The 18237-nt window shown below is 45.0% G+C and overlaps 1 protein-coding gene across 8 annotated transcripts in view; it reads left to right on the top strand.

The window, feature by feature from the left end:
* The first annotated feature begins 331 nt into the window (after nt 1-331).
* Nucleotides 332-18237, top strand: part of LOC135240650 (myc box-dependent-interacting protein 1) — a 24933-nt gene continuing 7027 nt past the window's right edge. The window contains exons 1-13 of one of the 8 annotated variants that reach the window (XM_064310427.1): nt 332-805; nt 7808-7888; nt 9253-9307; nt 10127-10221; nt 10883-10978; nt 11057-11164; nt 11676-11768; nt 12342-12427; nt 13413-13488; nt 13664-13719; nt 14041-14085; nt 15529-15610; nt 16674-16802. In XM_064310427.1, coding sequence (XP_064166497.1) covers nt 731-805; nt 7808-7888; nt 9253-9307; nt 10127-10221; nt 10883-10978; nt 11057-11164; nt 11676-11768; nt 12342-12427; nt 13413-13488; nt 13664-13719; nt 14041-14085; nt 15529-15610; nt 16674-16802 — 1077 coding nt within the window. In that variant the 5' untranslated portion in view covers nt 332-730. The remainder of the gene's footprint in view (nt 806-7807; nt 7889-9252; nt 9308-10126; nt 10222-10882; nt 10979-11056; nt 11165-11675; nt 11769-12341; nt 12428-13412; nt 13489-13663; nt 13720-14040; nt 14086-15528; nt 15611-16673; nt 16803-18237) is intronic. The other 7 variants (XM_064310432.1, XM_064310433.1, XM_064310428.1 and 4 more) reach the window with 7 other exon arrangements.

Here is an 18237-nt window from a genome sequence, read left to right as displayed (position 1 = left end):
GATTCAGGGCGCCTCGAAACTGAAAATATTTATGAAAAAATGATTTTCTTTGCTGTGTATGTGGAAAACATTTTTTGGGCTTGCCGCCTCCCTCTACAGCTATCCCTCTGCATCAGAGCCATAAAACTCGACGTTATAGCTCACAAAAATAAATTAACAATTCAATTTAACTTAATTTTTTAACATTTAGCAATCCCCAGTGTGAATTTCGGACAACCTACAATACAAACACCGAACAGGGCGGAACTATTTCATTGCCTTACACAGATGCATTCTGTTGCGTTAACAGCGAACATCATTCTGTGTCTTTAAGAGACCATAAAACACAGTACGAACGCTGGGAAATTGCTCCATATTGGGCCGACTGTTCCGTAGCTTCATGCTTCGGATGAGAGACAGCACAAATACCAGGGTGGTCTGATTAACCTTTTCTAGAAGGGTATATTTAAATACCACTTTTATTCAAATAGAAGGACATATATTTGCGAAACTTGGCGTTTTCAAACCTTTAAAAATCAACGGTAAAGGCGTAGAATTAGGCTATCTAGCTCTAGCAGACCGTGTGGTGTGCCTTTAAGAAGGTTCACCACCCCCAACTGAACGTAGTACCAGAGCACAGTATTCGCGGTAGCTACGTCCGTTGTTTTTTTCTCTCGACGTTTTTTGTCTCTTCATTATCATCTCACATCCCATTTTATCTGATCTGCTTGTTGAGCCTAAAGGAGGCAAGATGGCAGAGAAAGGAGTCACTGCAGGGAAACTGGCAAGCAATGTACAGAAGAAATTAACCAGAGCGCAGGAAAAGGTAAGGGGTATGGGATAGCAATCAGTAGGTAAAGGCTGCTACATTTAGCTTATGTGGTTGCGGCAGAGCAATTTGAGGTTACCTTTTCCCAATTGTCAGAGCACTCGTGTGATGCCCCTTGGATGCTGTTCGCGTGCTCATGAAAGACAAATGATGGGCTGTGCGTTCTTGCAGGAAGAGTAGTCTGGAAAATATATTTTTTAAAGCTAGATTTTGTAGCAGTACTAACCCGTTTTCTACATTCGATAGCTAGATAATTCATTAACGCGCAGAATTGTCCATCAGAGATGTGCTGTTGAAAATATTTCTTATAGCTATCTAATATGCGGGCTTTCGATGGCTGGCTTGTTTGCAATGTATTGAATGACTGTTAGTCACCATTATGTTTTCATCATTGGGCTCTGTCAGATAGGCGACATTTTCACCACACCGTCATTTCTGGTTGTTAGTTTTTTCGTACAAGGCATTTTGCGGAGTCCTCATGGAAGCATCCAATGTCATAGGACTTATGAGTCATGTCGTTAGAGGAAGATTTCCATTTCCTGAGGACTTACTAGCACAATTGTAAAAGCGCTCTTGTTCTAACGTTAGCCAGCGTTCTATTGCCAAGGTGCTGAACGGGTTTCACTGTTTATTTCTCGACGAGGAGTTGACCGTTACCGGCGCATGAAAATGTAGTTTCAACGTTCCCTCATACTCTCGCTGCTAGGATAACCGGGATTTCCAAATTGATTATCCTTATAGCTTCATATGCGGCGTCCTGTGTGGTTGTTAAGCGCAAAAGGGGGGTTGAGGTTCGGAAATTATTCAGCTGCAGAGGTCGATTGAAGTCAGCGAGCTCCTGGTATGCATGCTTCAGACAGTATTTATACATCATTGTTTTCTTTAATGAGAAGATATACCAGCGTTCGCTGACCCAATGGGCACATTCGGTTTGTAAACCAGATTCTACAGATGGACACTCTGAGAATCCTCTGAGCCTCGGTCTCCTCGTCTGGTCATCTTGCCAGCACGTTTAGTGGAAGCTACAAATTGTAAAAGTACTCGCAACGAAGTATTTGTAGGCTAAATACGCTGTATTTTGGAGAGAGGTAAAAATATGAAGAAAAGGGGAACCTCCTCCCCCTTTCCAGTATGGACATGGGGGCAACCCTCCCCTCCCCCTGCACAAATGGCCGGCCATGTCAATGCTGCAGTGCAGAGCAGGCCCAGTTATGTTCGCTCGAGCTTATTTACGTCCGTGTGCGTTTGATGCGAATCATCACGCTGGTTTGGGGGGTTGGCCAGTCCATCTCTGGGAAAGACTGTAGAGTCATTACAGCCCCCGCCCCTTCTGTTTTAGTGCCGGTTGCCCGTTTGACGCAGGGAGAGGGAAGCCCTCAAGGTTGTTCAGGATTTCATGTCCGCGGCAGCCGTTCTGTCCTCGTACACACTCCTACTCTTCCTGTTCTTCAGCCCTATCTGTGACCTCAAAACTGTACGCTCAGAGAGAACACAGAATCCCTATAGCAAGTCTGAACAGTGTTCAGGTTTGTACTGAGGTCCACTGATCATCTGAGCTCCCTTCAAAATCTCATTTTCAGGTAGTAGTAAGCCAAGCCAAACGAAAGACTAAAACTCAGAGTGTTACCCAACCCTACGACATGCACAGCAACATTGGTGTAAATTAGACATAATTAGGAGGACAACCCCAAATTAATGACAGGCACGTCATTAACACAGCTGAGGTATGTGAAGGATGCATTTGGAGTTCCCCCTCCAATCAATGTAGAGAGAGCCTATCTTCTCAAACCTACAACCACCAGAGTTCAAATAGACTCCATCCACCGCACATCTGTGACGGTTTACATACACATTCATTGCCCTCAAAAGTTTGCTACTAAAACCATCTTGAGATTTCCCATAAATCTTTCCTTGAAAGGAAAAGTTCACTTTCTCAAGTTTTAAAAGTATATGATTTCAGTTTTAGTGTCGGCCTGTGTTTTCAGTTGGTCCAGACAGTTTTTCTACGCAGTGAAGGATATTTTACGGACAGGTTCTGATGACCTGCTGGCTTTGCAATGGAGGGTATCAGGGCAAGTGCAAAGCAAGAAGATATACTTAAAGTAACATGAAGGTAGGCTGAACAGCAATTCTCCATTAAAAATCAAATAAATTTAATGCTCCAGAAAATGAAATATGCCCTTTAAACTTGAACTGAACCAATTTTAATGCACTTTAATTTCAATTACAATTATTAGTTTTCTACCTACTTGCTAAAAAATAACTTAAGCCTAAATATTTACCAAGCTTAAGTTTAAAATTAGCCATTACAACAATACACATTGAGGAGAAATGAAAGTGAGTTAAAACCTTAAGTGACCTGTGGAGGGATCTAAACTGTGAATTCACTGTAGAAGAATTTGAAGAAATATTAATTAGATCATTTTCACACACTCTCTCATACACACATCTACTCTGTGCACTCTCACATACACACAGCTACTCTGTGCACTCTCACATACACACATCTACTCTGTGCACTCTCTCATACACACATCTACTCTGTGCACTCTCTCATACACACATCTACTCTGTGCACTCTCACATACACACATCTACTCTGTGCACTCTCTCATACACACATCTACTCTGTGCACTCTCTCATACACACATCTACTCTGTGCAGCACTGCAGCTATTGAAACAGAAGTTACAAATGTCAAAAAAATGTTCAAAATGACACCTGACTTCCAAGGATGGAAAGAAGAATAAGCAGTTTTTTTTTTAAACCAGCTGGCTTTCCAAAAATACGTTGGGTGATAGATGGTGTACACGTTTAAATGTTCGCAAACAATTTACCTTACTCTCTCATACACACATCTACTCGTGCAGCACTGCAGCTATTGAAACAAAGTTACAATGTCAAAAAAATGTCAAAATGACACTGACTTCCAGGATGGAAAGAAGAATAAGCATTTTTTTAAAACAGCTGGCTGACAGAGTCAAATGTAGGAAGTGTTTTTTTTTTCTCACTGTCTACTGGAACCACATGCTGTTTCCGTGGTAACTGAGGAGAGCATTTGTCTTTTAGCCATTGCTTCATACTGTCTACACTGAAACCTAAACCCAGATCATGTCAACTCATTGGAGAGCCTCAACAGAAAGTGCTCTGTAGCCCAGGAATAGGTTTAATTTGGCTCTGGGAAACTGACCAATAAAAGTTCAGCTTTACAAAAGCAAACAATGATTTCCTTTGGGTAAATCATTTTAATGACATGGGGTGATGCTCTAAGTTGATTCATGCGATTAGGCTCTGACGTTGTTTATTCAAACCCTGTCCCTCACATACCAAGGTTCTGGCACTGTCAGTACACTCATGGCTCAAACCCTTCTTATCATACTCAGAGGAATCAGACACTGCCTGCACATCCATGGCCCCGCCCCATCACCTATTTCTGTCCCGTATACTTCTTGTAGGATGTATTGGGCATTACTGAATACCCCACAGGGTGACAGGGCGCCAGTTGCTGGTCTGTTCCCCTGGGACCCCGAGGAGAGAGGTGCGGAGGCTCGTCTGTGTGATATCTTAGGTTCTGGACTGAAACTGAACACCCAAACTGGGCACCATTAAAACAGAGACAGCACCTACCCCTCCCCCATCTCTCCCGCCTTTCATCTGTCCACGGCTTTCCTGTTAAAGGCCCAGACCCGAGGGGTAATTACACCCATACGCAGCGATGCCTGGTCTTAGGGGCAGATGCGTGTGTGTGTGGGAGGCAGGCTTGGACTGAAGGATCATAGCTCTCCTGAGTACGAGCAGAAAGGGCTAGAATGGTGGATACGTGCCCAGGAGACTGCTCACACAGCAGAATGTTCTGATGTCATTCTTATAAAGAAACATTCTGGTGATGATTAGACTGAAGAAGTAAAAGAGTAGCCTAACTAACGTGAAGATTTTAAGGTGTTCCCCCCCCCCCCCCAGGAATGTGTGTGGCAGAGTGCCTGGGATCATCTCGGGATCATAAATCCATGGCTCCTCTCACAGACCGCCCTGTGCGATGGAAGTGGGGAGGGGGTAACTCACTGCGGTATTTTGGAGATGGGGTGCAGGGTCATGGGATGAACTGGCAGTGTGAGAGAGAGAGAGAGAGTGCAGCAGGGACGTCGATGGAATTTTCAAAGGCTGTCCATGTTTGCATGGAGACCAGCCGGTGGACCTCCTGGAAGCCCACTGTATTACTTCTCTGATCGGGTGAAGATTGTTGACTAAAACCTCCCTTTTACCCCTCGTCCTTGAGTCTCATGCAGAGGCCGTGATGGCCTTAGAACCACACGACCGTCACTCTTTCAGAGCCAGTCCAGATCGAAGATTCGGAACGCGACAGGCCGCAACTGCCCGACTCTGCAAAACATATGGTTTGCAACATTCTAAAACTGATCTGTTCAATGTCTGAGATGAGACATTGTTTGCAGTTACCATAGCAAATATTCACTCTACTTCCTTGTTGACAGTCACTTCCTAGTTGGTTGCAATACGCATCTGGAAAATAGCGAGGTCAATATAGCAAAAACGGATGAAGGTAGCAGCAATCGAGGGATGCTTGCAGGTAGCAGCAGTATTGTTGATAAAAGCAAAGCTTCGTCAAGGTAAGAGCCAAAGATCCAGACCTGGAGCCAGCAATGGGGGCTAGAGCACCCAGTATGTCGAGTGTAAGCACGGTTGTGCAAGGACCTCGTTTCACCATTGTTTATTCATTTCACCCGTCTTTTCATTGTTTAGTAGGCACACCTGGAAGAGCTGGTGTCACTGCCGATTCGGAGACGAAATACAAAGTAGTTTGGCTAGAAATGTGTAGCTAAAGCACTGACGTACGTTGCCTTCTAAAACTAGCCATCTGCGATTAGACAAGAGGTATCGTCTGCAACTGCATACATTCTGAGATGGGGTGGTTCACACTGCTGCAGTCCATTTCTGCAACATTCTAAAACAGTTATGTTGTGACATGACTCTTTTGTCTGGCCTGGCCGTAAGGCCTTTTTAAAACATGTGGCCTAATTAACACGGCTGGCTCCACTGTGCTCCTGAAACCGCAGGGCTCTGATTACAGCTTGTTCATTTCAGTTGTGCGGAATGTAGTTCTGTGTGAAGGCTCACAGTGTGACACAGATCGATCCCAGCAGCCTCTGACAGAGTGAGCCCCCAGCAAGCCGGCTTGTCCTGCCCCAGGGCTCCTGCGTGCCTGCACGGCACCAGCCGCTGGTCTCTGGCTGCCTGGGCCAGGAGCGGGTGACCAGATAGCCTTGTGGCTGGAGCACTGAGTCAGTGGGGCTGAGACCAGGGTCTGGATAATGGTCTTACGGTGCCAGTCTAGAGGCTAGTTCCCCTTTCTTTTTTTAAATTCTGCTGTCTTCACTGGTTGTTCTCATCTCAGGGCTGGCAGAACAGTTTCACAGTTCAGTAGCGAAATGCAGTAGTGAAAGTGTAAAGCAGTGAGAGATTTCCGGATAAGTTTTTTTTCGTCTCGTAATGCTTACACAGATGCTGACCCGTCTTTTACCATCATGAAAAGGCCACAGGAAATAACCAAGAGTCCAAGAAAATGGGGCATAATATATTACTCCTGAATTATGAGATTATTACAGTCATGAAAAGGCGTTATGTTGCATTCTGACCTAACACCAACATGAGAAAAACTGGAATCATTAACCATGATGTCAGTATAAATTATCCAATTCAGTGAGAATAGAGTGATACTCTAACCCCCCCCAAAACAAAAACAAAAAAAGTAATGTAAGAAGGGCATATTTATTTTTACCTCAGAGTTACATCCTACTTTCAAAGTGAATAGGATATGAAGAACTACAAAGCATTTTTGGGTGGGGTGGTGAAAGGTCAGCTGGGGTGGGAAAGGGGATTTGGGGGAGGTCCTGTGGAGGGGATTTTTATGTAATAGTACATGTGAATGTGAAAGTGGGGACCAATGGGTCGTATTTCAAAATGTACGAAAGACCTCAATTTGAAATTTGCTGCACTCATTTAATAAATGCTTTGAAGTGATATCTAAAAATAAGCAAAGCTCTAAGTAGCGTTTTGAATAAAAAAACTCAAATGTGCGTGCATGCAGTGCTTACAAACGCCAGATTGTGCTTGTGTTCTTTGTGTGTGCATGTGCGTGTGTGTGTAGTAATTGCGGGGGATGTGCACTTGCTGAGTTGCAGTTTATTAATGGCCATAATTCGTTTGTGGTGGAGCATTTCCTGTAAGCTGTGCTCAAAGGAAGTGAGTCCCAAAACGTGGGCAATGCAGTGTGCTACTAGAGGACATCCGTATTTACAAAGCGTTTAGTGAAAGGAAGTGTTATTTGTGTCATCTTGGCAGGGACCATTTGTTATCTTTATTTAAGAAGGTAGGCAACCTGGGGAATCATAGTGCAAATGCAAGTGATTATGTGCCAACCAGATACATGGGGTAATTAGCTTGGGAAATTTAGAGCCTGTTTTTTTGTGGGAATTTAGCCAGGACACCGAGGTTATCGCCCCTACTCTCAGAAAAAGTGGCAATTTTGGTTTTTATTTTGTTACCACAGTGTGTCAGGACCAGGTTCAGCAACCCATCCATCCCATCTACTTTCTACAGTGCAGCACCCCCATTGCTGTGCAGGGGCACTGGATTTCGGTTTGGTTCAGAGGGAGAAGTGCTCCCCATCCCTCCAGCTCCAATCTAGTTTTCTTTGGAGGTCTCCCTTCCAAGTATGAACCAAACCCAAAGCTGCTCAGTTTTAGCATTTAGCAAAGAGAAGGGCACATGGTACACATCGTCTTTTTTCTTGTTTTTTTTTTAAATTTGCTTTCCCCAAGTCGTGTTTGAAATGTCAGTACTGCGGCATGTTTTCCGGGAGCTTCTGGCAATCAAATTGGTCACCACAATATTAAGTATGGAGGGTTGTTGGTAAATATCAGGATGAGAAAGATGGCGTGCCGATTCCTCTACCAATTCTTGTGTGTCTGTGTTGTGTTGCAGGTTCTACAGAAGCTTGGTAAAGCAGATGAGACCAAGGATGTGGCGTTTGAGGAAGGCGTGATTAACTTCAACAAGCAGCTGGTGAGATTCGGGTCCCTCCTTCAGACCGTCCCCTCATTTCACCCTTTAACATGAGCTAAGCAGTTAGGCAGATTTTAAAATCTCATAATCCTCTCAATTTCGCTACCAAAGAAGACAGAATCATGTTAAACGCAGGCAAAATAAAAAGGCAACTCATTTTGGAAAAGGCCAATAAGCTCAGAATGCTAACTGACTCCTTACAACAGACTTTTCTCTAATGTAACGTAAAAATATCTATTTCTACCCAGGAATGAGGCCATCTTGTTGTGACAACGCCAAATCTAATGGTCCCCCGAGAAAGACAGTGTTGTCTCAACTATAGCCAGGGGATGGGGTTTGGGACATAATAAAATCCACCTTCCCAAACAGCAGGAGGCAGTAGTTCACTTGTCCTTGTTTTCTGAGACAATATTCAGCTCAAGAGGAAGAGAAACCACAGCTCACCCAGAGGAAGTGCTAAACAAAGTAGGGAACCCCTATAGACATTGCAGCTGTACAGTACCCTGCAGCATATCAGTAACCTTCACTCTTAAATTATGTAGCAGCTCTGAATAATTAATGCTTACTTATGTTTGTAAACTCTATTCAGTCAGCACTATAATTATATATACTGTTGACGGAGCACTCAAAAAGACATCATGGATGACTATCATTACTTATTTACCCAGTTACTTTTTCTCAGAGCTGACAAAGATATAAATATAGTCCTGACTTTGCTAAAGAATGCTCTCCTATCCTCTCCCAGCTACCAAAATGCCATATATGCTCTGATCGTTCATCTTTAGAGGTTGGGTACTGCAGCCCCTGCCTGCACCCTACACAGCATGGAAGTTACGTCTGTGGTTTGTGCAAATGACCTGGTGCTGCCTTCACTCACTGGCTTAGGACTACGGCAGCATCAAGCTGCTACAGCAATACTGTCAGAACCGGGCCCTGGCAGTCATGTTTTAAAAGACTATATTTATGATCTTTTGTAAATTCAGCTACCTTGTAGCTTTATTGTTACTGTTAATTTACATTTTATGTCAATGATGCTTTTGCAATACTATGCTTGTGTGTAGTCATGCCAGTAAAGAATAACTGAATCTGAAATTCTGGACAAATCATTCTTTTTTAAGGCTATCTTCCATACTAATGCACAAGGGTGATATTTTTGTGGTTTGGGCCAGAGTGACATTGTATAATCCCCTTAATTGCGGGTATTATTTCTCTTTTTTCATAAATCAATAGGCAGTGGTGCATCATTGCTGTGGTTTCCTCCCTCTCAGTGTTAGGGTATGCAAACGAAAGTATGTTTGCTTGAACTGACAGTGTTGAACAGCTTTATCTTTAATCTCAGTGTTATTTATTGGGTGTGTTTCTAGGTAGAGGGCTCCAAGCTGCAGAAAGACCTGAGAGCTTACCTGGCAGCAGTCAAAGGTATGATGTCCTCTGTGTGCCTTTGTGCCTTTGTGTCTTTTGGTTGGTTGCATCTGCACAGCCTTACAACTCCTCTCTCATCCTGATCAACGCTACGGCCATTTTGGTTTCTGCCATGAGAAAAACAGACAGAATCGCGGAGTTCAGTAATTAACATGAAACACAACAAAATCTTCAAAATGCATGTGTGTAACATCTGCTGCATTGTAGTGGAGTCAGCAACACCACAAAATGTCTGACTGCTGCAACCTCTGAAAAACACAACAAAAAAAAAAGCAACACAGTCAGCCGATTGAAAGACAAGCTGATTCTTTTTACTGTAATTTGGTTATTTGTTTGCTGTCGAGTTGTTGTTGAAAGCTGCCGCAGAGCTCTCTCTAATCCGCTTTTAAACTCCAAATTACAATCATGTATTGGAAAGTCTACAACTCCCCAAACGCAAGGCCCCCCCCTCCCCTCCCCTTCCATTCTTTTGTCTCTGCTCAGCTCCAGCTTTCCACTTTCAGTTTCGTGTTATGTTTTTAGATGTCAGCGGTTAGGGTGTTTCTTTTGGAGGGGAGGGAATGTTGCCTTAGATGATAATCAGGAAATTCCAAAGCAGGAAAAATAAAACTGAGAAATAGTTACACAGAAAAAAAATATCTGAAATGGAATTTAAGGGAAAATTAAATTGAGTTTATAGAGCCCGATAATATCCTACATTCTGCCTACAGTCAGACAAACCAGTGCAGTGTTAGTAAGTGTAAACAATATGAAATATACTAGTATATAATCATACAGTTATTGTTAAAGTGTGTCTGGCTGTCTGTCACCCCACAGCAATGCAGGAGTCATCCAAGCGTCTGCAGGATTGTCTGGTGGACATGTATGAGCCAGAATGGAACGGCAAGGAGGACGTGGACTCCATAGTAGAGGTCTTTATCCTCAGCGCCACGTTTCTGTATTTCCATCAATCTCTCCAGAGCCCCTGAGCATCCACACCTCCAACCTTTTCTCTTTCTCTGTTTTCAGGTCTTAATATTTTAAACATTTTCAGTTTCCATTATTGCGGTGACAGACGATGAGTCCGTATTGTCCATGCATGTGTGTGTCAGGACACTTCCTCCCTCTCATTCAGCATGAACACTTTCTACCATTTCCCCCCCTATTTCTCTTGCATTCTCTTCTCTCTCTTTCTCCACTCTGTCCTCCATCTTCTCTGTAAAGGAGATGTAAGAGCAGGAGCAGGATATCATGGAGGTAAATGTGCTTTGTTCCTCAGCCCCCAGCGTGTAGCGATAAAGCCCTATTCATGTGGGAGTAGATTTGCTGACATCTCTAAGGTATTTGTTTGGGAGTGGAGCTTTCTGGTAAAATACACTGGGTAATTAGGCCCAGTCCCATGTGAACAGAGCTGTAGACTGAGGACCATTTAGGCTGTGTTTGAGCTGCTCTTCCTGTATTTAGTTTTTCTCCTTTATCATATCTTTCACAAGGCTGCAATTAGATGATGAGTAGGTTGGCTGAAGTCCTGTGTGTGTGTGTGTGTGTGTGTGTCTGTGTGTGTGTCTGTACAACGCTCTATTTGTGTTACAGGACACTGACCTCCTCTGGACAGACTTCCATCAGAAACTTGTGGACCACGCCCTGATCTCCATGGATACGTACCTGGGCCAGTTCCCGGATATTAAGGTGAGGAGGATTGTGGGACTGATTGTTTTGCTCTGTGGCGCTGGCGGCCGGCTCACCGCCTCTCCGTCCCCCCTGCAGGCACGCATCGCCAAGCGAGACAGGAAGCTGGTGGATTTTGACAGTGCGCGACATCACTTCGCTTCCCTGCAGAAGGGCAAGAAGAAAGACGAGGTCAAGATGGCGAAGGTAATTCGCCCCCTGCACCCACAGCACCTCCAGCCGAACGGCGCCGCGGTGCACGTCTGGTGGAAATCGCGGTTCTCAGCAGAGGAGGTGCAGGACTCTGCTGCCTGTGTCTGTGCTGACATTACAAGCGCAACGGAAGTAACCAGTACCCGTGCAAAAAATAAAACTGCTGCAGCTGAAGGGGTTCTTTGTATGCGTGTTTGTCTATGTATGTGTGCATGTACACGTGCACGTGTAAGTGTGCGGGCATGGGTATGTGTGTGTGTGTGTGTGTGTGTGTGTGTGTGTGCGTGCCTGCATGTCGGCGTGTGTGAACCACAGTTCTGGGCTGTACATATGTGTGCTTCCTGGTTTTCTGTATTCATAGAAATGTTCAGAATGTGTATCGTAAATTCAGGACCATGTATGGTCAACAAGCTCCTTGTTCATCAGTGTTACACGCACTTCTTACCTCTCTCTCTCTCTCCTTCCCTCTCTTGCTCTCTCTCTCTCTCTCTCTGTGCACGGCCAGCCGGTCTCGCTCCTGGAGAAAGCGGCTCCTGGCTGGGCTCAGGGCATTCTGTCAGCCCACCATGTCGCTCAAACTAACCTGTCAAGAAACCAGGTGACTGTGAGCAATCAGCACCTCCTTACCTACCTCTGCACGCTGCCTCCCGCTAGCCCAATGCTAATGCTAACACCTCACCTCTGTGTGCTTGCAACTCTCGGTCAGGAGCACACCTCCCCTGGCTCCCCTGTTTCTAGCAGTTTTTCCTCCCAAACAGATGGGAAAGTGCACATTTACATTAGAGCATTTTATTTACCAACAGAGAATACATCAGTCAGATTAACAATTGTTAAGTGGTAGCCCATTTCATACTGTCATGTATTGTCCTTGTGATTTGTACAGAATTTGTATTTATCACCTAATCATTTTCAAAATTATGAGTTCTACGATGGGGTGTTTTTTTTCTTTGCAACAAATGACTTAAAGGAAATATGTCATTTGCTAAAATTGACATTTCTCTTCTATAGTGGTCAGTCTGTCCATATTTGAAAACAATGCATTTGTGCTTGTCTGTGTATGCATGTGCATGCTTGTGTGCGTGTGTGTGTGTGTGTGCATGTACGTGTACGTGTGTGTGCGTGTGTGTGTGCGTGCGTGCGTGCGTGCGCACACGTGTACGTGTGTTTCCAGGCAGAGGAAGAATTGGGCAGAGCTCAGAAGGTGTTTGAGGAAATCAATGTGGACTTGCAGGAGGAGCTTCCATCTCTGTGGAACAGGTGAGCCACACCCACACCTGGGAGAGAGGGTGGTGCTGAGGGGTAAGGTGTAAGGCAATAAAACCATGTAAAATGGTGTATGATGTGTGTGTCAGTCTGTCTCAGTTTTTTTTTTCTTTGATGGGGGCCTGAATGGTCAATTAGGAACCTGTAACCAGAACAATTATACAAACTTTGATTTGTACTGTAAATATTTTGAAAAGTAAAATATGCCCCGGGCACTGATTGGGCAATTAGGCCTTGCTCACAGTTGGCTTTCCAATTGATCCCAAAGGTGCTGAATGGGGTTGAGGTCAGGGCTCTGTGCAGGCCAGTCAAGTTCCTCCACACCATTCGTGACAAAACCATTTCTATACGAACCTCACTGTGTGCCTGGGGGCAGTGTCATGCTGAAACAGGAAAGGGCCTTCCCAAAAGTGTTGGGGAAGCGCAGAATCGTCTAGAATGTCATTGTGTGATGTAGCATTAAGATTTGCCTTCGCTGGAACTAAGGGCCCTAGCCCAAACCACCAAAAACAGCCCCGTGCCAAGTGGTGTCCAGATATTTTTAGTCATGTAGTGTGATTAACCCTCCTGTTCTGTTCATTTTTTAGGTACAGCAAAATGTTCCCGGGTGATATAAACATACAGGGGGGGTTTGCAAATACATGAAATGAACCATTTTCATTTAGAATGTTGATTACACTAATTAAGGCCAGTAGAAGAGTTCATACTGAAAATAATTTTAAGTATTTTTCCTAGATTTTCAAACTTAAAAAGGGTCAATTTGACCGCAACATAACAGGAGGGTTAAATAATCTGTAATTTCCTCCTCTTTGAATAGAATGACTATGTTTGTGAGGGACGTTCGCCATAGCAGTCCTTAGGGCAGACCACACACAAAGGAATGTGGGAAAGTCAAATGTCAGCAAAGTTGTGGGTAAGAGGAAAGCACCACGAAATGTGTTATTAAAAATAAAAATTCTCTTCCCCTCTCTACACTCAGTCGCGTTGGCTTCTATGTTAACACATTCCAGAGTGTTGCTGGTCTGGAGGAAAAGTTCCACAGAGAGATGGGAAAGGTAAGAGGCTGCCCTCCTTCCATAGTGTGAATGATTGGTTGATTAATTAAGCAAGTAAATGCAGATTTTTATGATACCACCTCGTGTTGGTATTATGGCCAGTAAATCTGCTGCTTGTATTCTGAGAAACTGTTGATAACTGTCTTTCTCTTTCCCTTTGTCCATCTATCTGCAGCTGAACCAGAACCTAAATGATTGCTTGACCAAACTGGAAGACGACAACCAAACTGGGTGAGCAACTTAGACGTGACAATTGACGGTCGGTCACCTACTTGTACATCTGCCTTTTAGATACTTGTCAGAGGTTGCTTGTGTACACATGATTACTCCAGCAGAAAGTCGTCTCATTCATTTACCAGACCTCTTACACCTGGTCACACAACCTTTGTCCTCTCTTTGCACACCTGGGTCACATGACTTCTCTGTCCTCTAAGCACATGACTTCTGTCCTAATTCTCGCCAGGTCCCAATGTTATACTAGTAAATGTCCTATGCTAGCAAGGTGTGAAAATGTTGTTTTTGAGGTGGTGAACATGTTTACGTCCCTCGCAGACAAGCAGGTACAGTGGATGTGAAGACAGCCGGATCAGTGAAGAGGTACTGGAACAGCACTGGGGATGATGAGCTTGCTGCTGTGCTTTTTGTTAATGCATGTCTGAGCCTGCGATTGATTCGCCACTGCGCGCGTTGCGCTTGAGTTGCAAAGGATGAATGCATGCGCACATTGTAAAGGCGTGTGCTTTGAGAATACACAGCTTCGGGTTTGTGAAGAAGTCGTTTGTGTGCTCAAAGTTGTGTTTTTATGCAAGTTTATGCAACTACTTAGCGTAGTTTAGGTTTACTGGGTATGGCAAGCATGTTTGGAGTCAGCTTGCTTGTTAATGGGTGGATTGGGGGTGAATGTCTATAGTAACAGGTGCAGAAGAGGATGTTTGCCTGACAATGGTTGGGTTGGAGTGAGTTTGCATGCTAATGGGTGTGTTATAGAGATACGTTAGCGTGAATTTGACTGGTGATGGCTGTGTTAGAGGGGACCTGCAGCCAATCGGGAGTAGACCTGCATGGTAATGGGCGGGGTTGCATGGTCAGGCATGTTGTGATTGGATGACTGTTTTTCTTGCGTAACCTTAGCCAAGCTCAGCTGCCCCGGAGTGGGGGAGGGGCAGGAAGGGGGGTTACAGTGCAGAGTGCATCTGGTCACGGTGGGACATGGCAGTGATGTACACCTCATTTATAAAGAGTGTGTGTGTGTGTGTGTGGGGGTGCTGTTGCTTATTGGTAGGTAAGTAGTTTTTCAATGAGTGTGAGGGACCAGAGATGTTCCTTCAGATGACTTTGACCTTAACGGTGAGATGATGACTCACACATTGGACGACCTTGCTTGATTGTTAAAACTACTATATCGTAAAATAAATTGTTTTCGCTTGATAATTTAATTTTCTAAATGCAAATGTAGCATTACAAGCCCAGTTAGATAAATATATCGTTGTGAGCTAAAGAATTTAATATAATTTACCTTAAATTAATCAGGTAGGTTAACTAAGAACAGTTCTCATTTTGGGGTATAGTGAATGAAAGGGACTAGGAAAAAGATGTAGAAAAAAAGGTTTTTGAGGTATTCAGCTCATATCCTTTTGTTTCATGAGCTTTTGTGAGCGCTGTCCTTCAGAACCATGGTTCAGTGTCTCACCGAATGTACAGAAGCGTCTACATCCCTGTCACTGCTCTGGGGGTATCAGTTTTTCTGCTTGGATCAGTGGGAACACTACCAAGTACTGGTCCACCAACACAGTATTCCCAGGAGGTCTCCCATCCAAGTATTAACAAAGCCTAGCCTTGCTTAGCTTCAGCTGATGGACATGGAAAGGCTACAGCGTGGTATGGCTGCTGGCATATTTACAGTAATACTGATGCCACACTTTGCAGCGAGGCTAAGCTATTCGCTATGACTTGCCTGCAGAATGCGCACTCTTAATTGGGAAGGAAGCCAGAGAATGAGCAGCTCAGCTGTCAATCACCGCCTGTCTCCTCCCTCCCCAGTGTGAAGCCACAGGAGGCCGCCAATCACAGCCTCTCTCCTGCGGGAGGGTCAGCACCAGCCATTCCAAAATCTCCGTCCAAGGTAAAGCCTCCGAGCCGGGTATCCTCCCCCAGCTGACAGACAGGATCAGTGCACCTTCGTATGGAGTGCTGCAGATCCCACGCCTGTCTGGTAGTTTCAGAATGGTGTGTAGTCTGTGCGTTTTGTGCTAGCTACTAGATAGCATACTACGTAGCATATAGTTACGTAGAGGCTGAGAGGTGTTTGAGGTGTGCGTATGTGAGACGTGTCATGGTGTGTAGTCTGTGTGTTTCGTGCTAGCTACTAGATAGCATACTGCGTAGCATATAGTTACGTAGAGGCTGAGAGGTGTTTGAGGTGTGCGTATGTGAGACGTGTCATGGTGTGTAGTCTGTGTGTTTCGTGCTAGCTACTAGATAGCATACTACGTAGCATATAGTTTGTCCCTTACGTAGAGGCTGAGAGGTGATTGAGGTGTGCGTATGTGAGATGTGTCATGGTGTGTAGTCTGTGTGTTTCGTGCTAGCTACTAGATAGCATACTATGTAGCATATAGTTTGTCCCTAGAGGCTGAGAGGTGTTTGAGGTGTGCGTATGTGAGATGTGTCATGGTGTGTAGTCTGTGTGTTTCGTGCTAGCTACTAGATAGCATACTACGTAGCATATAGTTACGTAGAGGCTGAGAGGTGTTTGAGGTGTGCGTATGTGAGATGTGTCATGGTGTGTAGTCTGTGTGTTTCGTGCTAGCTACTAGATAGCATACTATGTAGCATATAGTTTGTCCCTAGAGGCTGAGAGGTGTTTGAGGTGTGCGTATGTGAGATGTGTCATGGTGTGTAGTCTGTGTGTTTCGTGCTAGCTACTAGATAGCATACTACGTAGCATATAGTTACGTAGAGGCTGAGAGGTGTTTGAGGTGTGCGTATGTGAGATGTGTCGCAGAAACTGCTCAGAGAGCTTGGCGTAAGGATGCGACGTGCCAGTGTGGAATTTTCACTGACTGCACTCTGCGAACACACGCCCGGCGCTATCGTGCTAACCTTGTGCTGTGTCTCTGTGTCTCTCTCGCCAACGATTCGTGCGTGCGCTCCTGTGCGTGCCGCTCGCTCTGTGGACGCTGCAGCTGAGGCCTGGCCCGCCCGTGCCCCCCCCGCCCAAAGTCACCCCGTCCAAAGACCTCAAACAGGAAAACATCATCAACCTGTTTGATGACGCGTTCGTGCCCGAGATAAATGTAACGACCCCCTCGCAGGTTAGACCTCGTTCGATGGCGCGTTTGTGCATGATGGGAAATGCAGGATAGACCTTCCCCACCCGCCTGTGTCATCAACAGCTTCTTCTGACATGACTACCGTCCTCCCCGCTCACCTCTCCTTACATCACCCAGGTTCCCTCCCCATTGCCCCCCCCCCCCCCTTCCATCACCTCCTAATTGGTCCTCACTCTCCCATTCTTCAACATGGTAACTATGATATCCCCAGAAAATAACCATCTTTCCTTTCTTTGGCTTTTTTGTCTTATGTTTATATTCTGTGTTCTGTCTCTGTCTTAAAATTATGTTTGTTCATCTTTCGCAACCTTTGTATGCAACTGTGCATTCAGCTTCTCCTGCTCTGTCACTTCCTCCAGCAATGTCAATCAACCATAAAACCCCCACACCAATTATAATGGGGAATAGCAGTTTAGAAGGGGTTCAACAAACTCACCTATTTAGGAACTGTGATAAGTGTTCTTGGGGGCACAGATGCTAATGTAATTCCAAGAATCAATAAAACTGGAGCAGCCTTCATCCTGAAGAATATTTGGAGAGCAAGCTCCATGCCTTAGACCAAACAGATTTCAACATCCAGCCTTTCTGTTTGTGCCACGGAGAACCTTACTACATTAATACAGGCATTGGCAGACGCTCTTATCCAGAGCGAGTACACAAAGTTATACCAACCAGACAGTATGACGAACCCTAAGAGAATACCGTCCAAGTGCAGGACACCGCATAGTCACTTGGACCCTGAAGGTTAAACTGATTAACACTAACACAACGAGAACGGCAACAACGCAGTCTATGGAAAAAATACAAGCAGTAGTTAAGACCAATGGAAACATGCTCAGTGGCCTCCAAACTTTTCATCAACCACTGACTACGAAGACTCTGCTGTATGTACTGGCCGGACCTCACACCATCAGCAACCAGAGACTCTCAAAACAGAAGCAGATACAAATACGGCTAAGGAAGAGGAAGTGGAGTTTGTCGGGTCACACTAAGATGGTCAAATAATAACATCACCAGTCTCTAACTAGAACCCCCAGGGGAAGTGCAGGAGAGGCAGACCCCAGAGACCACCTGGAGAAGAGACTCGGAGCAGGAAATGAGAGCAGGGGGGAAAACGAGCTGAGCGGAAGGCCCAGGACAGGAGGGGGGGATGGCTGTGTTTGGTCAATGGCCTGCGTTCCCCAGGGAACACAAAGGCTAAATGGAAAATTAAATGAATGTCACTTCCTCCCCTTCCATTACCTCATCCGCCTCACCTCTTTTACAACCTCCTCCACCGCAGAGCCACATCACAGAGCGGAGGCAAAGACCCTGGGGGTGATTCAGTGGTAGACACTCTTGTCTGTCGATAAATGGAGCATAGACTGGCTGAGTGGCCTGATCTTACCGTTATGTGTTCTTATGTTTTTATTTTCTA

Source organism: Anguilla rostrata, chromosome 15 (genome assembly GCF_018555375.3).
Source record: "Anguilla rostrata isolate EN2019 chromosome 15, ASM1855537v3, whole genome shotgun sequence".
Taxonomy (NCBI): Eukaryota; Metazoa; Chordata; class Actinopteri; order Anguilliformes; family Anguillidae; genus Anguilla; species Anguilla rostrata.
This window is presented reverse-complemented; position numbering and strand designations above follow the sequence as displayed.